We start from the raw sequence: 23,924 nt of genomic DNA, 5'->3' as shown, positions 1-23,924 counted from the left end.
AGGTGGCCACCCCATCCCAGAAGGGACAAGTCTATCACAACTGTGTGTTCCGGTTGGGGAAGGGAGAGGGATCTGCCATTGACCCAATCGTGATTCATGAGCCACCACTGCAACTGTCGTGCAGTGCCCTCCGAGATCTGGAGGTGATCGGACAGGTTGCCCTGATGCTGTGCCCACTGGAACTTCAGGTCCCACTGCAGAGCCCACATATGCCATCTGGAATGATCCACTAACAGGATGCAGGAGGCCATCAGGCCCAGTAGCCGGAGGGTCATCCTGACCGAAACCTGGGATAGAGGCTGAAAGATCGGAATCATCGCCTGAATATCCCAGACTCGCTGCTCGGGAGAATAAACCCGAAACTGCGCAGAGTCCAGAACCGCTCCGATGAAGAGGAGGCTTCTGAGAGGGAATCAGGTGCGACTTTGGCATGCTGATGGAGAACCCCAGCAAATGCAGGAGGTCGGCCGTAGTCTGGAGGTGGGAGACGACTGCCTGGGGCGAGCCCGACTTCAACAGCCAGTCGTCGAGATGGGGCAAGACTGAAACACCTGATCTGCGCAGATGAGCTGCTACCACCGCCATCACTTTTGTGAACACCCGAGGGGCGCTGGTAAGGCCAAAGGGGAGCACCGTGAACTGAAAGTGCTCGTGGCCTACCGTGAACCGCAGGTAACGCCTGTGGGTCGGCAGGACGGGGACATGAAAGTAAGCGTCTTGCAAGTCTAACGCTACCATCCAGTCTTGCGGGTCTAGGGCAGACCAGACTTGAGCAAGTGTGAGCATCTTGAACTTCTCCTTCCGAAGGAAGCGATTGACGTTCCTAAGGTCTAAGATCAGACGCAGGCCCTTGTCCTTCTTTGGGACCAGAAAGTTGTGGGAACAACAACCACAACCTACTTCTGACCCAGGAACGCGCTCGAAGGCCCCCTTGGCCAAGAGGGCCGTGACTTCCTGTTGAAGCGCAAGATGGTCCCCCGACATGCGGTGGTACTGAGGTGGCATGGCTGGAGGGGAAGTCTCGAACGGGAGGGAATAGCCCCTTCGGACAATTTGCAGCACCCACTTGTCCGATGTGATGTTGCGCCAGTGGGGGAGATGATGGTGAATTCTGCCGCCCACTGGCGTTTGATGGGCCTGAAAGGTCGGACTAGGAAGGCATTACAGTGGATGCTGCGGGGGTGGAGGTGGACTGACCTGCCCGCTGGACCCCAGAATCGCCTTGACCGTTCCCACGTCCATGCTGAGGATGTTGCTGCGCAGGCCTGTGGCTCTTGAACGAACATGTTGGGCACCCCTTCCGTGGCAACGAAAGGAGCGGAAGGTGGAGGAGAGTGAGTGGCCAACAGGCCCAAGGACTTGGCTGTAGCCCGTGAGCTCTTAAAACGCTCCAACGCACTATCCGCCTTATTGCCAAAAAGGCGAATGCCATCAAAGGGCATGCCCATCAAGGTGTTCTGGACATCACCTGAGAAGCCAGTTGTCCTCGGCCAGGCGTGGTGCCGAAGCCCCACCATCGTGGAAATCACCCTGCCCAGAGAGGCGGCAGTATCCAGCTCACAATGAATAGTGAACTTTGCTGTGTCTCTGCCAGCTGCTATAGCTTGGGAGAGTACTGTCTGTGCCTCCTTCGGACAGTTAGGCAGCACCTGCGCAACCGTATCCCACAGAGAGTGGGAATAACGGCCCAAGAGGCCTGCGGTGTTCACCGACCACAGTCCTAAGCTGGCAGATGAAATCAGCTTCTTGCCAAGCTGCTCCAGCTTCTTGGATTCCCTATCCGGAGGTGAGGAAGGGAACGCGCTCTGGGAAGCAGAGGCTTGGACAACCAAGCTCTCAGGAGTGGGGTATTGGGAGGGAAAGAGGGGGTCGCCCGGAGCCGGGCGATGGTGGCGGGCCACGTTCCTGTCCACAGGAGCCCCTGTGTTGGGCCTGGACCAAGTGCCCAAAACGAAGTCATTAAAAGGCAGCAAGGGCTCCGAAGAGGTTGCCACCGGCTGAAGCACTTCTGTCAGGAGGTTAGTCCTGATGGCCACCGTATGGAGTTTGAGGTGGAGGGCCTCGGCTGCCCTATGTACTACCACTGCGTAACTGGCTCCCTCCTCCGTAGCCATGGTAGGAGGAGACAGCATGCCAAGGTCAGGAGGGGGTCAAGACCACTGGCATCCCCCAAATCCTCTACCCAGTCCGGATCATAATCACACTGTTGTGTAAGAGGGCCCTCCGGCCCTCCCAGTCCTCCCCTTCCTCCGAAGTCTGTGAAACAGGCTGAAAATAAGGAGGACGGACATAAGTGAAAAAGGGCCCCATCGGTGTCGGGATTGGCGCCGACCTGACACCATGTCCAGTTCAGGGCTTAAACTGGGGCCGAAGTCGTCCCGAAGAGAGGGCGACGTCGGAGGTAGTGCAGGTGGGGTCGACGTCGGTGGTATAAGGTCAACCGGCGGCGTCTGGGCTCCGATCCCGGGGTGGGGTCCTGCAGGGCCAGTGCCACCGGCGATGCTGGGGCCGCCGGCGATAGGATAGGACCCCCAGTCAGGCCCGCGGGGCCCGTATGTGCACCGGGGGGGCCAGACGGCCCAAAGAGTCGGGCCATGGCAGCAAGAAACTCTTGCACCTGAGCAGGTGTCTCCGACGGACGCGGAGAGCGTGGGTAGGCCGGCGGCAACGACGGGAAGTCGAGGAGCGACAATGCTTCTTGGACTTCTTTTTGGAATGCTTCGACTTATCTGACCCAAAGTGCGAAGACTTAGATCCAGAGGAACAATGGTGACTGGTCCCTCGACCTCCCACGTGACCGGGACCTTGAACGGCGCGGAGCCGACTGCCGGACTTCCAGCAACTTTCGGGACCGCTCCCGCAAAGTCTTCGGCATCATGGCCCGGCAGTCGGGGCACGACGTGGAGTCGTGGTGGCACCCCAGGCAGTAGAGACACGCGGTGTGGGTCCGTCGCCGACATCATGCGGTGACAGTCCCCACAGTTCTTAAAGCCGGGCATCCCTATGACACCAGGAGTCGATCGACTCGAAGAAGTTGAGACAAAAGGCCTCGATAAAACTCAGTCAAAAAGTGACAGGGGTACTTGCTCTTCCTGGATCTGCGGTTGCTGGCGCGGAAAAAGAAAGAACTGACGTTAGCGCGTGTGGGCGCGTCTTAAGTAGCTCCAGCAATGTCATCCCGGTGCCAACAACGCATGCGGAGACACACGACGACACCTACCGACGTGCAGGGTTACTGCTGATGAAAACTTTCCAGATCCAGTCTGAAGCCTGGGGGTAATTCTAAGGTAAGGAATCTATCACTACGTGTTTCTTGCAGATATGGTTTCACTTTCAAAGTGGATGATCCCCTGCATGAGTCAAAGGTGGAAGTGGGGGAGGTCGACTGGTCTGTTCTCTCTGTGATGAAGCACCTTCCCATATATGAGACACTGAGGTCTACCTGGAAACGTAAACCTTAAGACGGAGTAAATGTGTTAGTTTGAGCGGCCTTAGAAAAGTCAGATTAGGATCATGTTGGAGGAGTTACAAAAGTGAGAGTCTGTAACAGAACCAGAGAACCCACAGGTGAATCTCTTTAATAGACTTTTTCCACTGAATTGTCTTCATATCGATCTTCGTGACCTTTAATATTTTAAAGTGCAATGCCTCAATGCCAAATACTGCTTAGATGGCGAGTGAAATGATGGCAAGAGTGCTGGCAACTTTGATTGTTGCAAATGCATTGATGTCAATGACTTAAAGTACCAGTGATGTCTGGCTATCAATCGCTTCTCTGATGACAAGTCGCTCAGTGCAATCCCCTTTGCCAGTGTTAAATGGGAACTCAGAAGTTAGGAATGGTGTGAACTCTGAAACCTCTTCCTCTCCTCCTTTCTTGGAATGCCTCTTCATTGATATCCTAAGTTAATCCACTGGAGTCATAGGCATCATCTTAGTTAAAGAAGAAGCTTCGCTGAAGGTTGTGCCCTTTCGCTAACACGTCCTTCAATTTCCCTCTGAGCCTGATACCATCTTGAACATTGACAGTCCTTTTAGAAATTTTGGAGCACAGCTCGCATTCCAAAGACTGACAGGCTAGAAGGCCCACCACACAAACCTCAGGTAGGTTGGAGGTTACTTTCTTCCTGCCACAAGGAGGACACTTAAATAAAGACTGCACCCCGACAATGAAGCGAGATTTTGATTCACAGGAGTTTCCAAATCAAGATGAATTTCAAAATACGGGCTGAAAAATGCCCAAAGGCTCTTTGGAGTTGAGAATTGGAAAATTGACATTCTTGATTTTACCATTAATAAAAACTGAAGGGTGATGCAAATTCACAGTACAAAGCATCATGGGCTGAGGAGCCACCTGGAGTTCTTAAAGGGACAGGATTCTTTCCACTTTTGTTCAGTAGAAGCATATCAAGTTGCATTCATTCTTAACCTTTTCACATTTCGAACCTGCCTTTGCACCTAAAATGTTGAAATGTTTTAAAATGTTGTCAGGAGGAGCCTGTTGGTTTAACAGAAAAAAAATTCACTTTGGATAGACAGCTGGTTCATCCTATGGACAAATGGATTCTTCATATCCTGTGTTATAGTATATGAACAACATATATATATGGTATAGTGTTCCAGGTCAACATACAGAGTGGTAGATAATTCCAGATTGAATGGCCATCAATGAAGATCCTTTGATGCAGAAACCAAGTTTGTATTAACTAAAAATCTGGGGACAGAGTGGACTCCAATCGAAAGACTATCCTCAAAATCATTAAGTGTCCTATCCTTGTGCAAAGAATGGGAAACAATATAAAGAGGGTGGGGCGAAAACCCAACAATGGATAAATGCATTCTTGGTAAGCAGGAGCAAATCTGTTCAAGTGGGCCCCTCTACCTCAAAACCCAATTAGCTGAACTGGGGAGTACCTAATGGATCATCATCATCCCTATCACTTTAATTTGCATGTAAAATCCCTTGCTGATATGTTAGATCAATTTAATGTAACTATTTATTGCTATGCAGAGGGCACTTTGCTAAAGGTAAACCCGGCTGAAAGTAAAAAGAAAAGAAAATCACAGAAACCTGCTCAGACTTAGCTCCCAGAGCAAGGAGCCACTCTGTTTCAATGAATAAATATTTCTCAAACCTCAACCATACTAACTCAAATAAGTACATTAAACACGAAGATCGTTCTGTAGGATCTTAATCTTTGGTTTACCTCAGCCCTGCAATGTCCAAATCTGGTCCCTGTGGTTACAAATCTGGGTATTTAGGCTGACAATGGCTTGAATTTAGCTCACCAAATCTTAATGACTATGAAATCCTGTATGCAACCTCCGTGGATGCTCAGCTGTACATTTCCATTTCTATCCATCTCTAAAAAGGTAGCGGGTACTCACAACTTCATTCAGTTTTTACTGTAATGTGTAGGGAAAATATCCAGAGATTATAAAGAGAAAAACATCAAAATGCAGCTGCTATAGCTGAAAAAGATTTATTCTGTCTAATTATCTCTACCAGATACAGCGGATTTCAATAGGAGAAGTATCAATTTTTAGACTACAGGTCTTAGATTTGAGATCCCTCGTGAGATAGGACCTAAATCTCTCACGATAAAAATCTGTAAATAATATAAATGTCTTTTAGCAGTCCCACTGTCCAGTACAAAAGATGCGGAGGGCCAGAATCTCAAACATTCCCATACCACTCTGCTCACAGAAGAACTTGCTGAGGTTTCACTAAAACAGTCACAAAAACATATATATGCACATGATAATCCTCAGCTAGCAATAGGGGGTAGTAGGTTCCTTCTTCCAACACATAAACTTGGAAAATACTTGAGGGGTGTAACTGAGACCCAAACAGAAGCATCCATATCTGTAGTGTTGCTTTCCCACTGTTAGCTAGAGGAACTGCCTAGGCTCTTCTAGGATAGGCACATAAAGATAGGTGCCGATAAGGTCCCATAAGCAGCTTTTTTTGCCACGGTACACCTGCCAACAACTTGATCAGAGATAGCATCTTGAACTTTAGCAGTGGAAGAAAGTGTTGAGTCTGTAAAGATCCAGGGTGTGAACACTCGCTCCATGTAAGCAGCGCGGGTAGCAACAGCCCCTTTCCTGAGTGGCATCTATTGGGAAATACCTTCTTTACCACTTAGAAGACAGATAGGTCTTTGATTATTTGGATTGGGAGGTACTAAATCCAGTACTGGTAAATGAAGGAAAGCACCACTGACATGGATGGGCCTCTCAAGGTGGAGTACAATAGAGATAAGTGTGTACCTCAAGACATGAAAGTGACCTCAAAGCCATGGGTGAGACTGGGAGAGAGGGCTTAATCTTCTTGCTGAAGTATTTCCTCTTCTCCTGCCTGCTTCTTGAGGAAAGACTCCTCTTTGGGGACCAGCATTCAAAAGGACTCGTAAGCCCTGAAAGGCTGGAAAGTTTACGTTAGTTTTATAAGCTATGCTTGACTGGAATCCGACAAATTGACCATTACCATGCCAGTCTTTCAATGGTAAGAGACCTCCTATATTTCAAAATCGAAGGTGAGATGAATCACTTTGTTGCAGGCCTGCTGCTTCAGATCCATGGAATTGAGTTAAACCAAGCATGGATAGACCTGGATCCATGGTCCTGGCAGACATGCCAATGAAGTCCATGTAACTCAATGTATGCTCTTCAGTTTGTGTACGTTTAACATGAACTAGTACTCTTTATGGGCACAGTCTGGAAACAAAGAGCCATAGTAGTCAAACTTTTGCCAGAGATGGAGATAGTAAATGGGCATGACAAACATTGGCCTGACACAGGTAGAGCCCACCCATCTGGAAAATCTTCAGCGTCTTAGAACACTTTGCCCATCTGGTAATACATTACTGTGCCATTAAAAATACAGCCATCACATGACATGTTGAACTTTCCACATCTACATCCGTTGGAGGCCTTAGAGCTCAATGGCCAGGGCTGGCATGATTGGGGTTCAGTTGCAGATTCATAGCACAACTTACTCCTGTAGCTGGGGTGATGGCGTGAAGAAAGCGCCTCAAAGGCTTTAGCCATGACTGCATTGTATGGTCTGGTCAGAAGCTAGTGTATTGATTGGTATTGGATTCCTCCACAGAGATGGACTTGAAAATTTGCTGCAATGTGTCTGAAGCACCAAACCAACAAAGAGACTGGCTCTGGCTCAACACTTTGGTTTAATGATGGATTGGGCCTCCCAGACCCAGGTGATGAGCCAGGCTCAACGGTGCAATAAATTCTACAAAGACTTGGATCCTGAGTACACCTCTGCTTCGGGGTGCTTCACATGCAGTTCCCTTGGATGGTGAGGCAGGAACACATTGTCCACCATTGGTGGTGGATGGTCTCAGTTTCTGGTGTTTTGTCTTACCAGGGATTAGTCGTGTTGCTCTCGCAGAGCCAATGAAGATGATCTTCCTGAGTGGGGGGTTGACAGTTAATTAGAGGAATGCCTCTCTACCTAACTGGCAGAAAGGGGGGGGGGGGGGGGGTCCGGTTCAGTACTTTGCCAAGAGGTCAAGACCATGTACTTACCAGCAAACTTATTCTTGGTGATAAAAACAAGGTCTTCCAAATGAGTGCACTCTTGCTTTACATGTACACTAGGCAGTTCTAAAGAGACCTCGCAAATACGGCAGCACGCCATTGCATTTGTGCAATTAATTAGGGTTTTCCAGACACAAGACACCAAGATTATGCGGGTCAGCTGATGCAACTGACTGATGGTAAGACACACATGGCTTAAAGCAGGAGCAATGTGATGTAAGACATCTGATCTGAAGGTCAGATTGGGGGAAATTCACAGCATCAAAAAGAGCCAAGAAAAGGGCGCAACAAATCATATGCATTAGGCCCAAGTAGGGATTTGGTGACCCTGAAGAGAAGGCTCTGATCCACAGTAACCTTTACGCTGAAAAAAGGGAACGGCAAGGATTCATAAATGTAGAGTCATGAGGTTATGCAACTTATGATGTATGTAGTACTGACACATGCACCGGGATACACACAGGATTTGAATAAGAAAAGAACCAGACCATAAGACTAGTCACGTTTGTGTTATTTGGTGTGAGCTTATCTCTGAACTATTAAAAAATATATATCTAGATTTACCTGTGCCATACTGATAGACTTCCACAGGCCTATTATACATTTCGGCCATGGCTTGCATCTCTATGTGGTTTCCGTGACAATTGTTTTTTCGTTTTCTGTTAATATAAGTGGTGAAATCTTCTGTTACATAGCTAGAGAAGTAATCTGCATTCTTCATCTAAGAGAAGGATTAAAAAAATAATGATGTAATTGCAATTTATTTCAAAGGCAACTCAAAGTTAAAATTACTGGAAACTGAGCTTTTTGACAAGAACAAAAGTCTATATTTATGTATTTCTTTATTTGAGTATTCTAACGGATGTTTTGCATGTGAGCAGACCACGGTACATCAGAATGAAACAGTGACATTTCATAAACAGTATAAAGTAAATGCAACTAGAATGAACCAGCACACAGAGTCAAATTGCAGAAAGAGGACTGAATTAGATAACTGAGTACTGCAGCATTGGAGTAAACCCCCTATTGTCCAGTTCAGCCTGAAGGAGGTGGTGCCTGAGGAAATATTTTTGTTCAAGGATGCAGTGGCCCATATATCCAGGGATAGGACAGGAGTGCGAGATAGGGCCTACAGAGTTTGAGAAGATGGAGAATATGGATTTAGAGGGAGGTCAAGGCAAGTAGCAGAGTTGGGCAATGGACAGATTTTAAGTACAGGGTCACAAACTAGAAGGCGGCCTTTTTTTGTTTACTAAGAGAAGGCCTTCACAGTGACAGCAGATGGATGTAGGGGGGAATCTTGAAAAGTTAAGCTCCCAGTGGTGAATGTGCACTTTATCAAGTAACTACATGTGGAAAATAAGAGACTAAGTATACTCCACGGTACATAGGTTTTATAATCATAATTTTGACTGAGTGGGGCAGGTGAGAGGGAAAGAGGTGGAGGGGACATTGGAAAAATTGAGGAAGTATACGGAGGGCGTCTTAGAGAAACACAAGATTAGTGAAAAATCTGTAATGCTGTTATTTGATCTCAATGAAGAAATCAATGATGCAGTAGTAATTTGGCTAAGTAGAGATCTGTGCTTACATTATTTATACTGTCTAATTTGGAACTTTGTCAAAGCCCACGTAATCAAGTAGCACAGGTAATTATTTGGGGTTGGATTGCTCTTCAGCTATGGGATATTTTTCACTTGTGTGTTTTCCCACACTGTGAGAAAATAGGCACACTATTTTAGTATTTACAGCAAGAAACTAGGTTCATATGGTGAAGGAAATGTTCCTTTCTTATAATCTTAGTTCAGCATTGCAGGAATCTTTATTAAAATTAAGAACAATCCACTCCTCACCAGTAACATTTTTAAAGATGGAAACAGACATAAAATTGTGAGCCCTTATTCCCAGTCAAAATTAGCTGCAGCTCTGAGGCAACTGCCAGTAAAACACATGGAAGTTGCTGGCTCCATAAAGAAGTAGCGTCAAACTTGGACTTACCATTACAGTGGCCCAGCTACCTCCATTTCATTCTCTCCTGCTTTCCTTCATTTTCAGACCAGAAAGTTGGGATATACACTGCAATGTTTTTTCTTTTTTAAATTTTAATTTATGGTTCATCTTTCAGGCAAGATTCTTTGGTTACCATGCTGGATTGAAGAAATGAACAAAACAAAGTTCGGAATTGGGACTTTGAAGTTTGTTGGTCTGAAAGAGTTTAAAAAAGCCCCACTTTAAGTTCCACGATAGTCGCTATTACCAGAGCAGGGTACAGAGAACTCTGTGGACAGTCCGGCAACACTCAAAGCAGTACCATAGGAAGACCATTACAACACCACTAGGCGGCTGCAGGGAAGCCTCCTGACAGACAGCAGCGACTACTCCTTTCCTTCTCTGTGCAACACACCCCTGAGGGCTGGAGGAAGAGCATAAGATATCTATCAGAGTAGCAAAAGATCATAAAAGAAACTGGTCGGAGTACTGGCAAAATGTCTGTCTCAAGAGCAAGGCTCCTCTGCTGGCAACAGCTCAGAGGAAGTCAAATCAACATCACCAGGAATAACTAAAGGGAGGTAGACATTTGGCTACAAAAAAGCTGGGAAGGTGGTCTTCAATTCCCCAAAAGAAAGAATGTATTCTAGTTACTTACTGATTTGTAATGTGGGATTAAGGTACGACTGCAAGGCCATACTCTACCTTATAATAACAAACAAATGGATTATAAAAGAAATATTGAAAGTGTTAGTCCTACACCAGATTTATCCTAAACTCCGTAAAGGAGGCAAGATGCGCATCATAGACCACAAACTCATCAATTTTTACACTCTAGTTTCAGAGACAGGTTGATAGTTGCTGACGGCATTTGGTGAACAACAAGCATCAGTAAAAGGCCCTTCCATTACGGCTGAAGTCTGCCCATGAGCATTTTCAATGTGCATTATCAGTGGTGGCGGTGTAAGTTTGAAGGATTTGTCTATCCGAATCTTATTAGCTGGTTGATAAATACCTCAAATGGGCAGCAATTACTACTATTGTGAACTGGCATTCAATACTGGATCGTTCTGTGTTACAGGTCAACCTCAACCAGTTCAGTCACTCCACTACTCTAGGGCAATGTCGAGTGCTTTCAACTGAGTGCCTACTTCAAAGCAGAGACTATCAACTATCCGCCTAAAATGTCTATTTTCAGAAACTGAAGTATCAGACAGATTTCCTTTCTCCTGCAGTCTAGGGTAGTATGCGTATTTCTGGTTCCAAGTGCTCGCCTCCACGAGAGTGTATCTGAGGGGGGTGGGATCAGTAGTACTAATTCTCAGGCTACAATGAAATATTTGGACGTAGAACGGTTCACTTCCTGGCTCTAGAGAGTATACACCTCTACCTCACGTTTGTCAAAGCAAACTGTAACTTACTGACCCTACCCCTGGGCACACTACAATCGTGCATGTGAGCTAGAGGTAATTATGTGGCAGGATTTAGACAAAGAGCATGGCTCTATGGTCTGGAGGGGTGCACCATGTGCACCCTCCTAAGATTGAATGTGAATATAGTCTGTCTGCAGAGGATCAACAGCGGTGGCAGGCATACCCTTCAAATTCACAAGCAGGACTTTTTACCTCTGTGTCCGGGAGAGAGATGCCCACTGGCTTTTCCCATCTTAGTCAACAAGTATAAATTCCACACTTGGCAAGGACATTCCAGGGATCCTATGTAGTGGGTCAGACCTTTTGGTGTTGAAACAGAGGGCCCCTTTGAAGCTAGGGAGATTCCCCATGTACTTTCTTGGCCAATTATCTTTAAGGGTTAACACCCCACCCTCTTCCTCCCCACCACAACCACCCCCCTACACAGGATAATAGTTGCATCGGACGGTCTCCCACTTTTTTACCCTTGTTTTAAATTAAAGCCAAACTTTCTCCACTAAATTACAAGGGCTACACTCTGTTGGCCAAGGAGAAACACTTGTTTTCATGTGTGAGGTGTACATCACACACTCCTCTTGCCAGGTTCGGGACCAGAACCAAGGACACTTCAAGACTGGCAGGAAGAACAGTACAAAGTCAGCTTAGCCAGAGGGGTGACTAACTGCTAAGAAGGGGCACTGAAGGTGCCTCTGGCTGAGGAAGACACTGGTCAAAGGGAGGGGTCTGTGAAAGAGCTGAGGCAGGACGAGCCGAAGATGCCCACAGTTGCCTAAGGAAAGGAATTGCACCTCTTTGCTCGGGTGCCGCCCATGAAACCCTAAGTGACCTAGTTGTGCAAGTGTAACTGTGTACCACTGTGGACAGAGGGTACTGAGTAACTTGTGGACAAATGAGTTCTGTTGCAGAACTAAAACACGAAAAAGTCACACGGCACTCAAGACAACCAAACCACAGTGCACAGTTACAACAAACACAAACCAAGGGTAACGGAGAAGAGCCACATTGCCAGGAAGGTTTGCATTCAGAACGAAGTACTTTTGATGACCACATGGAGTGGGCACAGAGGTTATTTTAGAAGGTGGGTTCTGTGTTTGGGCCAGGGGAAGAACCCAAGCTGCTACATCCATGAAGCCACAAGCACCAGGATTCCAGTGCAACCTCCTGTGCTGGTGCTGCAGCCGCTCACCTCGCAAAGGTGCCAAAGATGCAGCTTGTGCAACCAGTCACATCAGTGCTAGGACAGGATGTCACTGCTCACATTCAGTGTCCATGTGCACAATACGGCAAGCAGTGTGTCCAGTCAGCAGAATGCATGCAGTACAGACCGAGACAACAGAAAAAGGTACTATGCATACCTGCGAAATCCAGGAGATAGAGAGAGGAAACACAATCTCCACCAATAATTCCAAAGCACTAGCGCACAACGCAACAAGCACTCTCCTAAAATCCTGCAGATAGCAGGAGGGATACCCCGGGGCCTTGAACTATAGTACAGAGAGGACCGTAGGCGTTTGCCACACAGCAGCATAAGCTGGCTCTACAATAGTTACTGAAGGGCATTAGCAGTAACAAATAAGTTACTTACCTTTGGTAATGCTCTTTCTGGTGGATACTTTTATCCAATTGCAGATTGCTCACCTTATGAAACCCCCCTAGGCTGCAGACAGGATTCTCAGCAACTCCCCTGCACACCGATAGGTGAGATGCTGCTCCATTCCGCCCTAGAAATTACATTGGGACAACTATATAACCGTAAATATACATGTCAGTTTCTTTCGGATATCTGTCTGAGCGGTTGGACAAGGAGCCCAGGTAATCAGAATGTGCCAGTGTGCAGATCTTTAAGTTGCAATCTTTTTAGAATGGAGTCCATTCCACAGAAAAGGGGAGGAGAGAGGGGCGGTGAGAAATGTGCAGATAGAGCATCCACCAGAAAGAGCACTACAGACGGAAAGTTATATTGCCAATCGCAGATTCCCCACCTGGGGAATTGATACCAAAGTAGAACTTCTCTCCCAACCCTCCTCCCTCTCCTGTAGGTGGTAGGTCTGTGGAATGGATCAGATCCAAACATTTGGCACAGAGTCCCTACCGCCGGACCGCGATATCCATGCAGAAGTGCTTCAAATGTCCAAAACAGGCACTCAGCATGCCAGCCTGGTGGTAGCAGCTTTTTACTCTTCACATCCCTTCCGGAGGCCCTTTTGGCTAGACCATGGCAGATATTTACACAAACATCAATCCATTTTGAGCTAGTTTGTGCATGGCCTTTCCCCTCTTTGTCCAAGAGAACCCCAAAAATAGCTTGTCCACCTAATATTTGGTATGATCAATGTAAAAGCTCAGAGCTCTCTTCGGGAAAGGCGATGGAGTCCCTTTCTCTTGAGGTGGATGAGAGGAGGCGAAGAATGCTGGCAGAGAGAGACTGCCAAATCTGGAAAGACGTTACAACGTTTGGGAATAATGCTGCCTCAATCCCTAGCACTAGCTTGTCCAGAAAAAAGATGGATTAAGGTTGCTGGACAGATAAAGCTTGTAAATCGCTCATATGATGAGCTGACAGAGGGCTATAAGGAATACAGTCTTCAATGTGAGCAAACTCAGAGGGCAAATGTGAATTGGCTCAAATAGGTGCACATCAGGAATGTGAGGACCTGATTGAGGTTGCACTTGACCATCACAATGGGTTTTGGAAGGGACATGTGGGTCAGCCCCCATTAGAAAACTCATTGCAACAGGTGATTTAAACAGGATTGGCTGATCAGGCAATGGTAAAGAGGCTAGGAAGGCCAACATATAACCTTTCAACTGTTGCCACAGCAAGACATTGCTAGGCTAGAGATTGGGAGAAAAGAACATGAACATCAGACAACAGGGGTTGTAAGCGTTGGCTATGCTAAGAACACCGCCAAATAACCAACTTCTCCCAGCACCCCACAAAGAGTGTTTTAGGGGAGGACGCCTGGTTGCCAAAATGACATTCACTACTATGAGAGGGAGATGAAAGGACGTCAACTGTTTCCGTCAATGTCCAAGCATGAAAGTGTAGGTTGTTAAAGCTGGGTAGGGCCGTGCCTTGCAACAGAAGATCCTCCAGAAACAGCAGCCAGATCATACAGGTGGTTATGGTCAGAAGTTGTGGGTACACACTCCTGGCTCAATCCGGTGCCACCAGGTTGAAATTAGTTACTTACCTGTAACTGTAGTTCTCCAGTATTGGAAGCTTTCAAAGATTCACATGCTTGAATCATACCCAGTCGTCATGATGGGAGTCCCCAGTACTTTAATAGTAGTAATACACAGATAGGTTAATAAACTAAGAGGCCTAGGCCTTATTTAGTCTATACCTATCAGTCATTATTAAAAAAATAGACCACAGTTTTTCCTTAACCAATCACCCTCTAGAACACTCCTGAGAGAAGCTCAGTACCTCAGATGTTTGAGCACTAGAGCTAAAGTTGCATGTGAATCTATGAAAGGTTTCATAACTAAGAGCTACTGATACAGGTAAGTAACTTATTTCTTACTCCAGTATTTGAACTCTCATAGATTGACATGTTCGAATCAGAACAGCAAGCAGTAGAGTAGCGCACCTACCATAGCTTTGAAAAGCTTAACAGGAATATGTATCAGTGCAACCTGCTACTAAACAATATAACAACCATATCTACATCAAAAACAGTTAAGGAAAATTCCTTTAAGCGTTAAACATAGCAAATGGTATACCGTATGGAAATAAGATACAGCTAATGAGGTAGGGGGTAGACAGGGATGACTCCCTTTAATAAAACAGGTGCCAGAGTACTGCTTGACCCACCACTGTCATTCAGGACTGCCGAGCCCAGGCAGTAGTGTCGGGTAAATGTGTATTCTTCCACGTTGCTGCACAGCAAATCTCAGGAAGTGACACTCCCACAAACAAAGCTGGGGACGTTTAGATAGCGAGTCCAAGCCCATTCCACGAGTGCTAAGACCGAGGTCTGTCTGTTTTGTGAAGGCAACATTTTATGGCACTTGCGATCCAGCTAGAAATACTCTGCTTGGAGAGCGGGAAACCTTTACTTGGCGCACTGTATACCACAAATAATTGAGCAGTCTTGCGAAAAGCTTGTTTCCTATGCAGATAAAACTTTAGGCAATGCTTGACATCCAAAGAGTGAAGAGCCCTCTCTGCAGATGTTGTTGGATTTGGGAAGAAAGACTTTAGTACCACAGGCTCATTAAGGTGGAAATCTGATGGAACCTTGGGTATGAATTTTAGATTTGTAAGGAGTAAACTTCCCTCAGATTTGAATTGCAAGAAAGTTTCCTCTATTACAAAAGCCTGATTTTCACTTACCCGTCTGGCTGATGTCAAGGCAAGAAGTAAGGCCAACTTCCATGACAGGAACTTTATCTCCGCTGTGTGAATTGGTTTGAAAGGGGGTTTCATCAATTGTGAAAGAACTGTGTTCAACTGCCAGGCTGGAGGCCTAATAGGGGGAAAACACACGAAACAGCCCTGTGAGGAACTCTTTGATTATTCTAGAAGACCACAAAGATGGAGAGGAAAGTGATCTTCTGTACCGGGAAATGGTAGCTAAGTGAACCTTTATCAAACTATGTGCGAAGCCTAACTTCGTTAGCTGCAAAAGTTGAGGTAAGACCTGCTCAGAAGAGGACGAGAGCGGATGGCACCAGATGCAGAAACGCTTCCATTTGAGGCAGTACGTCTTGTTGGTACTGACCGCGCTCGCACGGGCTAAGATATCTCAACATTCAACGGAAATGTTCTAGTGCTGGAACTCATTGAATTCAGGAGCCATGCCGACAAGTGTAGGTTCCTGGGATCAGTGTGTAGGATCTGCCCTGGTTCATAGTCAGAAGATTGGAAAACACTGGATGTCGGAAGAGTGAGAGCTGTGATAGAAGAAGCAGTTCCGTGTACCAGTGTTGACCTGGCCACACTGGAGCAACGAGGATTAGTTTGCATGGTTTCATCATCTTTCTCAGGACTCTTGGAAGAAGAAGAATGGAAGGAAAAGCATAAGCAAATATGCCAGACCATGCAATTGAAAAGGCATTCCCCTAGGACCCCTGTTGGGGATGCCAACTTGCATAGTACTGGCATTTGCAGTTCTGGGGAGTTGTGAACAGGTCCAATTCTAGTGTGTCCTAGCGTAGGAATATGCTCTGCATGGTTTGCTGGTGCAGCTCCCATTCATGGCACAATGTCATGAGCCTGCCCGCAATCGTGTTCGGACGTCCAGGAACGTGCTCTGCTCGGATGCAGATTGTGACTTATGACCCATTCCCACAACTTCTGTGCTTACCTGGAAAGATGGCGAGATCTTGTGCCGCCCTGTTTCTTTATATAGTGCATAATTGTAGTATTGTCCATACGGACTAGCACAGCTGAATCTCGTATTCTGGAAAGAAAAGCCTGGAAGGCCAGATGCACAGTTATGTGGTATCGAGTCTGAACCTGATGCCACTTGCCGCTTACTTGGAGCTCTTGGAGGTAAGCCTCCCATACATCTAAGGACGCATCCGTTGTAATTACTACTGGTGCCGCCTCTTGCTGCAGGGACATCCCTACTGACAGACCGCTTTTGTCGATCAACCCCCCCCGGGTTTTCGCCATGCGTGGAGTTACTTTGATGAGGTCTTTGAAGGAGCAAATGGGCTGTAAATGTAAATGTTGTAGACTTGTAAAGCGCACAGCTGCCCCAGCAACGGGGCGTCCCGGCGCTGTAAACCGCTGGGGAACCCATCCTGGCTTTCCCTGTGAGATGGTCCCTACTGGGGATCTCCAAGGTGAAGACAAGCATCCCCGGCGCTGATGGGGCCGTAAGTGGAGATTAAGCAAGCTGTTGCCCAGAGTTGCTGAGTGGGATCCATGGTTAGAGTAGGCACCGAGGCGAGAATTGTCAAGTCCGCTGGCCTTGGCCCAAGACCCTGCCGCGTCGGGAATCGAACTCTGGTCCCGGGCCGACTTCTGCTCCCGGGTCTGCCGCCTCTAACCAGTGAGCCACACCACCCACTGCTTTTCCAGCTCCTCCTGAAATGGACGCATCTCGAGACGACAGACGGGGGATCAGCAGTATGCATGACAAAATCATTCCCAAGAGGGATTTGTAAAGTCGGACTGAAGGAGACTTTTTTCTTTTGGTGGAATTTGTCAGAGTGAGAAGCCCCTGCTGGAGTTCCTCTACAGGATATGTTTTTAAGCAAACCGTCTAACTGGGCTCCTAGGAAGACAATTTTTTGTGATGGATTCGGATTGGATTTTTGTCGATTGATAGCAAGACCCAACCTCTTCAAGAGAGTTGTGCAGGCCTTTGTGGATGTTCTTGCTGCTGTCACGTAAGTTGCCTTGATCAGCCAGTCCTCCAGATATTGGAAGACTTGATGTTGCTATCTGAGAAATGCTACGACCGAAGTCAGGCACTTTGTAAAAATCCTGGGCGCAGACTTGAGACCAAAGGAGAGCACTCAGAATTGGTAGTAGCATCCAGCTACCACAAATCTCAGACATTTTCTGTGTCTTGGGTGAATGGGAATATGGAAATAGGCATCCTGGAGGTCTAGTGTGGTCATGAAGTTGCGCTGGCTTAGGGCCTTCAGTACCTACCGCAATGTGATCATCCAAAATGATTGCTTTTTCAAATACAGAGGTTCTGGAGGTCAAAAATTGCTGGCCACCTTCTTTCTGATCAAAAATAAACGGGAGTAGAAACCTGAGACCCTGCTGGGCAATGGAACCTTCTCTATGGCTCCTTTGTGAAGCATGTTTCTGACCTCTTGTTGAAGAGCCCTGTGATGCCTGTGGAGGGATGCTGTAGAGGCGGGGGAGGGGAGGGGGGGGGGGTCGGGGGATTTGCGCGTTTGTAGGTCGTTTTCTGATAAATTCTAGTGCGTGTCCAAATTGTACTAGGCGTAAAACCTACTGGTCTGCAGTAATGGTTTGCCATTGGTGGAGGTAGTAGGAAATGTCACCTCCCAGGTGGGTGGGAATGTAGGTAAGGAAGAGTTGGAGCTGAAGCCTGTGCTAGATCATTGTCGGCAGCTAGTATCTTTGCCAGCCCATGTTGTCTTTCCTCGATTTGCTCTGACATAGGATGTCTGAGGTGGTCGATTCTGCTGAAATTGAGGTCGGCAAGATTGTGAATGCCAAAGAATAGGCAGGGTGTCGATATTGCCCTCCTCTATAGGATGGTTGCCCTCTACCCTTTGATCTTCGAAAAGGAGTTTCCTGAACTGCTACGTCCCTTGGTGGTATTTGTGTCCGCCTTGAAGGTTTTGAGGGCCTCCTCCACATGGCTGCCAAAAAGAGCTTTTCCGTCATATGGAAGGTCCAAGTTCTCTTTTTTGAACCTTCGGACGGAATGAGGTGACTTTGAGCCATACCTGCCTTCACAAAACTGCTGCTCCAGCTAGCTGCCTAAACCCTGTAACAGCAATCATACATGGCCAAATCTACTATCTCATTGGATGCTCTCTTTCCTTCATGCAAGCTCTTCTTTGCTTCTTCCTTAGCCTCTTCCGGCAGTTAGTCAATATACGAAGCAATGTCTGACCACATTTGACGATCATAGCGCCCTAAGAACGCCAGGGAGTGTGCTGCCTTTACTGTCAATGCTGACATTGCCGAGAATCTTTCTCCGATGTAATCAAGACGTCTGCCCTCTTTATCCGGGAGGTGCAGAAAGACGAGTCGCAGGATTTTCTGAGTGGCATTCAGCAGCCTGCAGGACCAATGAGTACGGTTTTGGGTGGCATGTGAGGCACGCTGGGGTGTCATCTGTGGTCTTATATTTTTTTTATCAAGATGTGGAAGCACTGCTGGCACAGAGGCCAGGTTTTTCAAGATATTCTAATACCTTCATCCCAGGTGTAAACAATTATGGGAATAGTTCTGACAGACTTACGAAATGGCTATTAAAATTCAGTCAGCTTGCTTGAAAGGCATTGGTAGAGCAAATCTTTACGCTCCAATAAATTGTGAAAACCCCCAATATCCTCTGGTGTGGAATCTACCGTAAGTGTTGGTGAGACAGGCAAAGACATCTTGTAATCGTCCCATTTCAAAGCCGAATCATGAAGTTCTCCCTCTTCATTTGAAGAGACTGGATCCTGGAGAGGAACAGATTGCGGAGTGTTTGGTACAGGAAGTACAGTAGTAGTAGTCACTCATACTGGTGATGCCACCTGAGAAAGTGGAGCTCTAGTAGCCGGCTCTGATGGTGGGAAGTGCTACCTGTAATCTTGTAACAAACTGCAGATCTGATAGTAACGCAGAGGGCATCATGACCTTTCCTGATACTGCTGGTGTTCTTGTTTCAGGTTGAGCAAAATAGGCTTGACTATAGTACTGTTGATCATCATCGTCGTCATCTGGTTGACACTTAAAACGTGCAACTTGGACGGGCTATACACGTCCCCAAAAAGGCCTCCCTCTTCTTCGGAACCTCCCTCCTCCAGAAGAGGAGGGGGCAAATGAGGTGTAATCTTACTGGGTGATGTATGCTCTGGTGTAATCTCTGTTGCCTGTGTCTTTGCTGGTGAAAGGACTGTCGCTGAATTTGTGTCGACGATGGAGTCCACAAAAATGTCTTCTCTTCCACTACCTTCAACTTCGTCGTCGGCTGTAGCTTCGTCGACAAAGATTTTGTCGATACTGGTGACTGCACCATCGACGACAGTGGCATGCTAGACGACTGACTGCCTCTTCGACCACTGTAACCTTGTCGACTTCTCCATCAACTCTGCGGACGTCACTTTTCCCAACGGGGACGTTGTCAACTTCAATTTCAAAGGTGACAAGTGTTTCATCAACGAAGGCTCTGCCTCTTTAGATGAATATGTGAGCGGAATGGTCGACTAAATTAGATCCTGCGTCGACGATGATAGAGTTAGTCGATGATGAGAGGGCCATAGAGCAAGTTGATGTCGACGTGCCTGAAGTGCAGCCTCTTGCTGTCGACGGTGCTGAAACATTTTTCTTCGCCGATAGAGAGCTTGCTGATGGTTTCTCAGAGGAGAACTTTTTGAATGTTAATTTGAGCTCTGTAGGTGTTGTTTATTGGCTCAAACAGTCTTAGATGGCTGTTTTCTACAAGAATATTTTTTGCGCTCAGAGGAAGATTCATGAGAGGACTTTTTGGCGCACTGCCTGACAGGCTCTTTATTGTGAAGATTCCCTTACCCTCTTTGATATTTTTAGAAGAAGTAAACTGCTCACTCTTGGAGGCTGATACAGGGTCAGAACTGGTTTTCAGTTTCTGGAACCAGATAAGAAGACGTCCTTCATGGTCTCCAAGGGTTTTCTTAGAAAAGGTGCGACATATCTTGCAGTCCGACACCTTATAAGATGGATACAAACAATACAGTCCTTATGAGGGTCCTCTATAGACACTCTTCTTCAAACAAGTGGCACACTTCCTGAAGAGAGCCTTCTTTGCTGTATCAGCCATAGTCCGGTCAGATTTGGTAACCATTAACAGATATACAGGATAGATTAAATATCTGTCTATGAATATATAATCAAATGAAAGTACTTTCCAGCAGATGGTCCGCCAGAAATGTTCTTTAGATGAGAAAGCTGAGCAGAGTTCAGAGGAGACTCCCTAGCACAACCTGCGATAGAAAATCTGAGGTACTGAGCTTTGTAATGATTTGATGTTTACTTTGGAATGTATGTGGTCATTGATGACATAGGTGGAACCTGGAATCTTGAAGAGCAACAGCTGTTGAGCTGTGTGAGCTGGGGATGCTGTTGAGTTCAACCTGAAAACCGATAAATTAATCCTGAATTTCAAGATACAAGCGTACCTGAATCTTTACATTGGCGACTAGGATGGTATTCGAACCCACGCGTGCAAAGCACAATGGATTAGACTTCAAAGGTGTATGGCAGAGTATACATTAGTGATTATGGTTCTAACCTGTTGGGTTGGCGTCACCAGCGTGACCTGGGAATAGTCATCAATCCCAATGCCCCTGAACCTGTAATGTTATCTGTGCATGAGGAGATAAAGGAAGTTGATGTTACGCAAAATGAAGATCTCATTGACAAATACCCAGATGTATTCTCTGAAAAATTGGGTTTGCTAAAAGGGTTCTCACATAAAATAATATTGAAGAAAGGAGCAAAACCTGTGGTACATAGAGTGAGGAATGTCCCTAATGCCATGAAAGATCTCTTGAAAGTGGAGTTAGACAAGTTATTAGAACAAGGAATTATTGAACCTATCGAAGCCTCAGAGTGGTTGGCACAAATTGTCGTGGCGCCCAAGGCTGAAGGAAAAACTTGTTTATGCATTGACCATCGCGATTTAAACAAAGCAATTTGGGTGGATAGGCATCCGCTTCCTAATATATCGGAAATGCTAACGATGAATGGTGGTGGGGTTGTTTTCAGTGTTCTGGATATGTTGTCCGCCTACCATCAAGTGGATTTGCATGATGAGTCAAGGCATTCGACGTCTTTTTTGACGCCCCTTGGGGCTTTTCGTTACAAAAGGATGCCGTTTGGCCTAGCCTCGGCGTCTGCAGTGTTTCAGAGAATAATGGACAATATATTTGGAAATCTCAATCATATATTGTGTTTTCAGGATGATATATTAATTATAGGAAAGGGCATTCCTGAAAACGATGTGATGTTAAGGTTACGCAAACATGGCATGACAATAAAAAAAGATAAGTGCCAAATTAGGAAGAGTGAAGTGAACTATCTTGGACATACTATAAATGCTAAAGGGATAACTCCAAAGAAAAGCATTGTCAGCGCAATTGAAAAAGCAAGTAGACCATGTACCAAGGATGAATTGAAGTCATTCTTGGGATTAGCAGAATATTGTGCTAAATTTATAAAAAGGGTTTACTGAAATTGTCGAACCATTAGGGAAATTGTTAAAGAAAGGAGTTGAATATGTCTGGTGTAGCGAGTGTGAAGAAGCATTCTTGTGTATAAAAGAAAGCATTAGTCATGCTCCAACACTTGGGCATTTTGAGGTTACAGCAAGAACATATGCAACGACTGATGCTAGCACGGTGGGGATTGGTGCGGTACTCACACAAGTTAAAGATGGTGTTGAGAACATAATTGGGTTTGCGTCTAGGAGACTGCAAGCAGCGGAGTGTAACTATTCCGTGATTGAAAGAGAAGCTTTAGCTTGTTGTTGGGGAATCAACAGATTCAGGTTCTATGTGTGGGGGATTCCTTTCAGATTAAGAACAGATCACAAGCCATTAACATTCATTTTTAAAGGGGGTAGAGGACTGGAAGGAAATGTAACACCACGTATCTCAAGATGGTTATTATCAGTAATGGACTATAATTTTGAGATAGAATTTGTGAAAGGCTTAAAAAATGTGATTACGGATTTTTTATCAAGAGCGCCTGAAGACAGTGATGATGAAATTGGAGAAGGAGTAGTTTCTTACCTGTAACTCCAGTTCTGTAGTAGGGGTATCTCTGTTATAGTCATAATCTATGAATAATCCCCGCCCATGTGCGGGGACCCCGGAGCAATCAAAAATATCTCTTAAGCTGTCCCGCATTTGCAAACCTGCAAAGACACTTAAGAGACAGACAAAATAATACAGCCTAATCACCACAAGGCTGCACTGGCCAGCACTTCCTCTGAAGTGAACACAAAAGCCAAAATAAAGTTGAAATGTCATTTTTATTCACATTTGACATGTTCCTTTATTATCACACACTCCCTTCACCAAAATCCCTTTAAACAATAGAGAGGAAGGGGTGGACAGACAAGCCCTATAGGCTGTCATTATGTGTCTGCTAAAGGGATACCGTGCCTTTAAGAAACTGTCCAGAGACCCCCGGTATCCCAGGATGCACAGCCAACACAAGTTACTTTCAGTTCTTTTTGAAGGTGTATAACAACAGGCCTGATACCGTCAGGTTACTCCACCGGGGAGGAGGGAGGGTCGCTTATGACTATAACAGAGATACCCCTACTACAGAACTGTAGTAGGGGATCTCTGTGTATAGTCATAATCTATGAATAGAATGGCAAGCCCATCCCAACCAACAAGAAGCGGTGGAGTAAGACCAACCACCAACAAATCACTGTGCAAACAAATTCCTTAGCGAAGCCTGTCCAACCTGCGCATCTGCCCTAGCATCAGAGTCCAGGCAGTAATGCTTTGTAAACGTATGGACTGACTTCCAGGTGGCAGCCTTACAAATGTCAGCAATGGGAACATTCCTAAGCAAAGCGGTGGTAGCCGCCTTTCCTCTAGTCGAATGTGCTGTAGGCTTACCCCCTAATGTTTTATTAGCTTTTTGGTAACAAAGCTGAATACAGGAAACAATCCATCTGGAAATGGACTGCTTTGAGGTAGCTAAACCAGTTCTTACCGAACCATAATTAACAAACAGTTGAGCCGACCTGCGGATATCTTTTGTCTTATCCAGGTAGAATTTCAACACCCTACGCACATCAAGTGAATGCAGAGACCTCTCCGCCGGAGAGGAAGGATGCTGAAAAAACGTAGGCAAAGTTATCATCTGATTCACATGGAAATCTGATATCACCTTAGGCAAAAATTTAGGATGGGTACGCATCACTACTTTAGAAGCATGGAAAACAGTATACGGCTCTTGGCAACACAGAGCCTGAATCTCACTCACCCTCCTGGCCGATGTAATGGCTACAAGGAAGGCCGCCTTCCAAGACAAATGCTGCAGCGAAGCCTTATGGATAGGTTCAAAAGGCTCCCTCATCAATCTAGATAACACCACATTCAATTCCCAAGGTGGAGAAGGCCTTCTAACAGGGGGAAACACCTTACGCAAACCCTCCAAAAAATCCCTAATCACAGGGATTTGAAAAAATGAGGTTTGAGAAGGGCCCTTCCTATACGCAGTCAGAGCTGCGAGATGAACCTTAATAGATTGGAAATTAAGCCCAGACTGAGCTAACTGCAGCA

General features: G+C 46.1%; 1 protein-coding gene across 2 annotated transcripts in view; it reads right to left on the bottom strand.

Moving 5' to 3' along the window:
- Positions 1-23,924, bottom strand: part of OTUD5 (OTU deubiquitinase 5) — a 559,146-nt gene that overhangs the window by 268,730 nt on the left and 266,492 nt on the right. For both annotated transcript variants that reach the window (XM_085629705.1, XM_085629706.1), the window contains exon 4: positions 8,128-8,284. In XM_085629705.1, coding sequence (XP_085485831.1) covers positions 8,128-8,284 — 157 coding nt within the window. The remainder of the gene's footprint in view (positions 1-8,127; positions 8,285-23,924) is intronic.

Source organism: Triturus cristatus, chromosome 10 (assembly GCF_964204655.1).
Source record: "Triturus cristatus chromosome 10, aTriCri1.1, whole genome shotgun sequence".
In the NCBI taxonomy this organism is placed as follows: Eukaryota; Metazoa; Chordata; class Amphibia; order Caudata; family Salamandridae; genus Triturus; species Triturus cristatus.
The sequence above is the reverse complement of the archived record's forward strand: the minus strand, read 5'-3'. Positions and strand labels throughout refer to the sequence as shown.